The following is a 6,114-nucleotide window of genomic DNA, read 5'->3' on the forward strand; positions in this document are numbered from 1 at the left end:
TTCATGTCCGAATTAGCAATGGCTGATCTCCGGCTTGGGGCATGGCCGACACCTGTGTCGTCCTCCATTGACAGACCCTCACCCCACGTACGAGCTCATACATAAATACCCATGCCGCACAACCACACTCCTGAACGATCGAGGTAGCATGGCGATGCAGCAAGGAGGACGCGGCCACACCACGTCCATGGCGGTGCTCGCCGTGGCCGTGGCGGTCCTCATCCTGGCCGGGGCGCCGCGCACGGCGCAGGCGGCGGTGATGGCGGCGTCGGCGGGGATCGAGGAGGCGTGCCGCGGCGCGGCGGTCCGGGACGCGGCCGTGGACTACGAGCACTGCGTGGCCTCCCTCTCCTCCGACTCCGAGGGCCGGGACGCGGCGGACATGCACGCGCTTGCGGCGGCGGCGACGCGGATGGCGGTGGAGCACGCGGCGGCCACGGAGGCGCGGATGGAGGGGCTGGGCGAGGCGGAGGGCAGCCCGCGCGCGCGCGCCAGGCTCGGCCGCTGCACGGAGCTCTACGGCGCAGCGGCCGACGTGCTCCGGGACGCGCTGGACAACATCCGCGCGCGCGTGTACGGGCGCGCCGTGGAGCAGATCGCGGCGGCGCTGGGCGCTGCGGAGCGGTGCGAGGACGCGTGGAAGGGCGAGGAGGAGGCGCGGGGAGGCGTCCCCGTCGCCGGGCACGACAAGGAGTACGGCCGCCTCGCCGTCATCGCGCTCGGGCTCACCAGCGGCATCGCCTGACCGTCGTCGATCGGCCGCTTGGGCACGTGCGAGACATGCGTGCTCGGCTGACGTAGTGGTAAATAAAAACGAAATGGGATTAATAATGAACGAATAAACCCTCTTCTTTCAACATGGCTGCATAAGATAGTTTGGTATGTGCAATGTTTTTACATCCAGCGTTTATCAATGGAAGACGAGTGTGATAATAAAATGTAGCCATGTGGTCTTCAAGAAAAATCGATATGATCCGTACAACTAGCGAATCTAAGACACCTTAAGTGTCATACTAAGTCTTACATTATCTCGTACAAAAATGGCTTACATTATGAGACCGAGGAAGAGGACACGTGGAGGGCCACGAGTAACAGACATTGGGAGAGCCGATCGACGCTGCTCCACCTTGAAGCCTTGCCGCCGACAATCACTATCAAGCAGAACATGTAGCCAAACACCGGTAATGAAGATGATGACCAACAACCTAAAGGAGGACAAAGATGACTTCATCAAGCAGCCTCTTGAGACACATGATTAGTAGCTCATCAACGCCAAGGATCATGTATAATAGCATGCACCAGAGAGGAATAAGCCCCTTGGATGGGTTGCGACCTCCCTGTAGAGCTGAAGCAACATCAAAAGTGAAGCACAAGATCTTCATGAAAAGATTTTTGTGTCTCCATAGGTTGGATGGGGATAAACTGGTAGGAGATTAAGGGAAAGGGAAAGGGGCAACGATCTAGTAAGATCCCAGTCACAACACTTCTTCGATGACTTGACACCACCATGGTGTTGGGTAACGTAGCAGAAAACAAAAATTTTTCTACGGTTTCACCAAGATCCATCTAGGAGTTCATCTAGCAACGAGTGATTAGATGCATCTACGTACCTTGTAGATGGCGAGCGGAAGCGTTCAAAGAACGGGGATGATGTAGTCGAACACGACGTGATCCAAATCACCGAAGATCTTAGCACCGAACGGACGATGCCTCCGCGTTCAACACACGTACGGAACGGATGACGTCTCCTCCTTTCTTGATCCAGCAAGGGGGAAGGAGAGGTTGATGAAGATTCCAGCAGCACGACGGCGTGGTGGTGGATGCAGGGCGTCACAGTAGCAGGGCTTCGCCTATACTACGAGAGAGAGACGTAACGGGGAGAGAGGAAGCACCAAAGGCTGAGGTATGAAGTCCTCCCTCTCCTCAACTATATATAGGAGGGCCAAGGGGGGGTGGTGCGCAGCCTAGGAGATCTAATCTCCTAGGTGCGGCTGCCAAGGGGAGGTTTCCCTCCCCCCCCAAGGCACCTAGGGGTGCCTTCCACCACTTGGACTCTTCCTTGGTGGAAACCCTAGGCGCATGGGCCTATAGGGGGTGGCGCCCCAGCCCACTATGGGCTGGGTTCCCTCCTATTTCAGCCCATGAGGCCCTCCGGGATAGGTGGCCCCACCCGGGGGACCCCCGAGACCCCTCCGGTGGTCCCGGTACAATACCGATAACCCCGAAACTTGTCCCAATGGCCGAAACAGCGCTTCCTATATATAATTCTTTACCTCCGGACCATTCCGGAACTCCTCGTGACGTCCGGATCTCATCCGGGACTCCGAACAACATTCGAGTTACTGCATATACATATCTTCACAACCCTAGCGTCACCGCACCTTAAGTGTGTAGACCCTAGGGGTTCGGGAGACAAGCAGACATGACCGAGACGACTCTCCGGTCAATAACCAACAGCGGGATCTGGATACCCATGATGGCTCCCGCATGCTCCACGATGATCTCATCGGATGAACCACGATGTCGAGGATTAATCAACCCCGTATACAATTCCCTTTGTCAATCGGTATGTTACTTGCCCGAGACTCGATCGTCGGTATCCCAATACCTTGTTCAATCTCGTTACCGGCCAGTCACTTTACTCGTACCGTAATGCATGATCCCGTGATCAACCACTTGGTCACCTTGAGCTCATAATGAGGATGCATTACCGAGTGGGCCCAGTGATACCTCTCCGTTATATGGAGTGACAAATCCCAGTCTCGATCCATGTCAACCTAACAGACACTTTCGGAGATACCCGTAGTGCACCTTTATAGTCATCCAGTTATGTTGTGACGTTTGATACACCCAAAGCACTCTTACGGTATCCGGGAGTTACACGATCTCATGGTCAAAGGAAAAGATACTTGACATTGGAAAAGCTCTAGCAAACGAAACTACACGATCTTGTCTATGCTTAGGATTAGGTCTTGTCCATCACATCATTCTCCTAATGACGTGATCCCGTTATCAATGACATCCAATGTCCATAGCCAGGAAACCATGACTATCTGTTGATCAACGAGCTAGTCAACTAGAGGCTTACTAGGGACATATTATGGTCTATGTATTCACACGTGTATTACGATTTCCGGATAATACAGTTATAGCATGAATAAAGACAATTATCATGAACAAAGAAATATAATCTATGTATTCACACGTGTATTTACGATTTCCGGATAATAGAGTTATAGCATGAATAAAGACAATTATCATGAACAAAGAAATATAATAATAATGCTTTTATTATTGCCTCTAGGGCATATTTCCAACAGTCTCCCACTTGCACTAGAGTCAATAATCTAGTTACATTGTGATGAATCGAACACCCATGGAATTCTGGTGTTGATCATGTTTTGCCCTAGGGAGAGGTTTAGTCAACGGATCTGCTATATTCAGGTCCGTATGTACTTTACAAATCTCTATGTCTCCATCTTGAACATTTTCACGAATGGAGTTGAAGCGACGCTTGATGTGCCTTGTCTTCTTGTGAAACCTGGGCTCCTTGGCAAGTGCAATAGCTCCAGTGTTGTCACAAAAGAGTTTGATTGGCCCCGACGCATTGGGTATGACTCCTAGGTCGGTGATGAACTCCTTCACCCATATTGCTTCATGTGCTGCCTCCGAGGCTGCCATGTACTCCGCTTCACATGTAGATCCCGCCACGACGCTCTGCTTGCAGCTGCACCAGCTCACTGCTCCACCATTCAACATATACACGTATCCGGTTTGTGACTTAGAGTCATCCAGATCTGTGTCGAAGCTAGCGTCGACGTAACCCTTTACGACGAGCTCTTCGTCACCTCCATAAACGAGAAACATTTCCTTAGTCCTTTTCAGGTACTTCAGGATATTCTTGACCGCTGTCCAGTGTTCCTTGCCGGGATTACTTTGGTACCTTCCTACCAAACTTACGGCAAGGTTTACATCAGGTCTGGTACACAGCATGGCATACATAATAGACCTATGGCTGAGGCATAGGGGATGACACTCATCTCTTCTATATCTTCTGCCGTGGTCGGACATTGAGCTGAGCTCAATTTCACACCTTGCAACACAGGCAAGAACCCCTTCTTAGACTGATCCATATTGAACTTCTTCAATATCTTATCAAGGTATGTGCTTTGTGAAAGACCTATGAGGCGTCTCGATCTATCTCTATAGATCTTGATGCCTAATATATAAGCAGCTTCTCCAAGGTCCTTCATTGAAAAACTCTTATTCAAGTAGGCCTTGATGCTGTCCAAGAGTTCTATATCATTTCCCATCAAAAGTATGTCATCTACATATAATATGAGAAATGCTACAGAGCTCCCACTCACTTTCTTGTAAACGCAGGCTTCTTCATAAGTCTGCGTAAACCCAAACGCTTTGATCATCTCATCAAAGCGAATGTTCCAACTCCGAGATGCTTGCACCAGCCCATAAATCGAGCGTTGGAGCTTGCACACCTTGTTAGCATTCTTAGGATCGACAAAACCTTCCGGCTGCATCATATACAATTCTTCCTTAAGGAAACCATTAAGGAATGCCGTTTTGACGTCCATTTGCCATATTTCATAATCATAGAATGCGGCAACTGCTAACATGATTCGGACGGACTTTAGCTTCGCTACCGGTGAGAAAGTGTCATCGTAGTCAACCCCTTGAACTTGTCGATAACCCTTAGCGACAAGCCGAGCTTTATAGATGGTCACATTACCATCCGCGTCTGTCTTCTTCTTAAAGATCCATTTATTTTCTATGGCTCGCCGTTCAACGGGCAAGTCAGTCAAAGTCCATACTTCGTTTTCATACATGGATCCTATCTCGGATTTCATGGCTTCTAGCCATTTGTTGGAATCCGGTCCCGCCATCGCTTCTTCATAGTTCGAAGGTTCACCATTGTCTAACAACATGATTTCCAAGACAGGGTTGCCGTACCACTCTGGTGCGGAACGTGTCCTTGTGGACCTTCGAATTTCAGTAGGAGCTTGATCAGAAGTATCTTGATCATCATGAATAACTTCCTCTCTAGTCGGTGCAGGCACCTCAGGAACATTTTCTTGAGTTGCGCCATTTACCGGTTCAAGAGGCAATACTTCATCAAGTTCTGCTTTCCTCCCACTTACTTCTTTCGAGAGAAACTCTTTCTCTAGAAAGGATCCATTCCTGGCAACAAAGATCTTGCCTTCGGATCTGAGGTAGAAGGTATACCCATAAGTTTCTTTAGGGTATCCTATGAAGACGCATTTTTCCGACTTGGATTCGAGCTTTTCAGGTTGAAGTTTCTTGACATAAGCATCGCATCCCCAAACTTTTAGAAACGACAGCTTAGGTTTCTTCCCAAACCATAATTCATACGGTGTCATCTCAACGGATTTCGACGGAGCCCTATTTAAAGTGAATGCGGCAGTCTCTAAAGCATACCCCCAAAAGGATAGCGGTAAATCGGCAAGAGACATCATAGATCGCACCATATCTAATAGAGTGCGATTGCGACGTTCGGACACACCGTTACGCTGAGGTGTTCCAGGCGGCGTGAGTTGTGAAACTATTCCACATTTTCTTAAGTGTGTGCCAAATTCGTGACTCAAGTATTCTCCTCCACGATCTGATCGTAGAAACTTGATTTTCCTGTCACGTTGATTCTCAACTTCACTCTGAAATTCCTTGAACTTTTCAAAGGTTTCAGACTTGTGTTTCATTAAGTAGACATACCCATATCTACTTAAGTCATCAGTGAGGGTGAGAACATAACGATAGCCACCGCGAGCCTCAACACTCATTGGACCGCACACATCAGTATGTATGATTTCCAATAAGTTGGTTGCTCGCTCCATTGTTCCTGAGAACGGAGTCTTGGTCATTTTTCCCATGAGGCATGGTTCGCACGTGTCAAATGATTCATAATCAAGAGACTCTAAAAGTCCATCTGCATGGAGCTTCTTCATGCGTTTGACACCTATGTGACCAAGGCGGCAGTGCCACAAGTATGTGGGACTATCATTATCAACCTTACATCTTTTGGTACTCACACTATGAACATGTGTAGTAATACGCTCGAGATTCATTAAGAATAAACCATTG

At 49.1% G+C, this 6,114-nt stretch overlaps 1 protein-coding gene across 1 annotated transcript; it reads left to right on the forward strand.

Annotated features, from left to right (window-relative positions):
• The first annotated feature begins 111 nt into the window (after nucleotides 1–111).
• On the forward strand, nucleotides 112–937 carry LOC125522604 (pectinesterase inhibitor 8-like). The gene has a single exon (XM_048687651.1). The coding sequence runs from the start codon at nucleotides 149–151 to the stop codon at nucleotides 743–745; it is 597 nt and encodes a 198-aa protein (XP_048543608.1). The 5' UTR covers nucleotides 112–148; the 3' UTR covers nucleotides 746–937.
• Nucleotides 938–6,114: the final 5,177 nt, after the last annotated feature.

The sequence above is a fragment of the Triticum urartu genome, chromosome 7 (genome assembly GCF_003073215.2).
Source record: "Triticum urartu cultivar G1812 chromosome 7, Tu2.1, whole genome shotgun sequence".
Taxonomy (NCBI): domain Eukaryota; kingdom Viridiplantae; phylum Streptophyta; class Magnoliopsida; order Poales; family Poaceae; genus Triticum; species Triticum urartu.

What these genes read in the sequence shown, in the direction of transcription:
- LOC125522604 (XM_048687651.1), top strand. Translation starts at nt 149, where the DNA reads ATGGCGATGCAGCAAGGAGGACGCGGCCACACCACGTCCATGGCGGTG.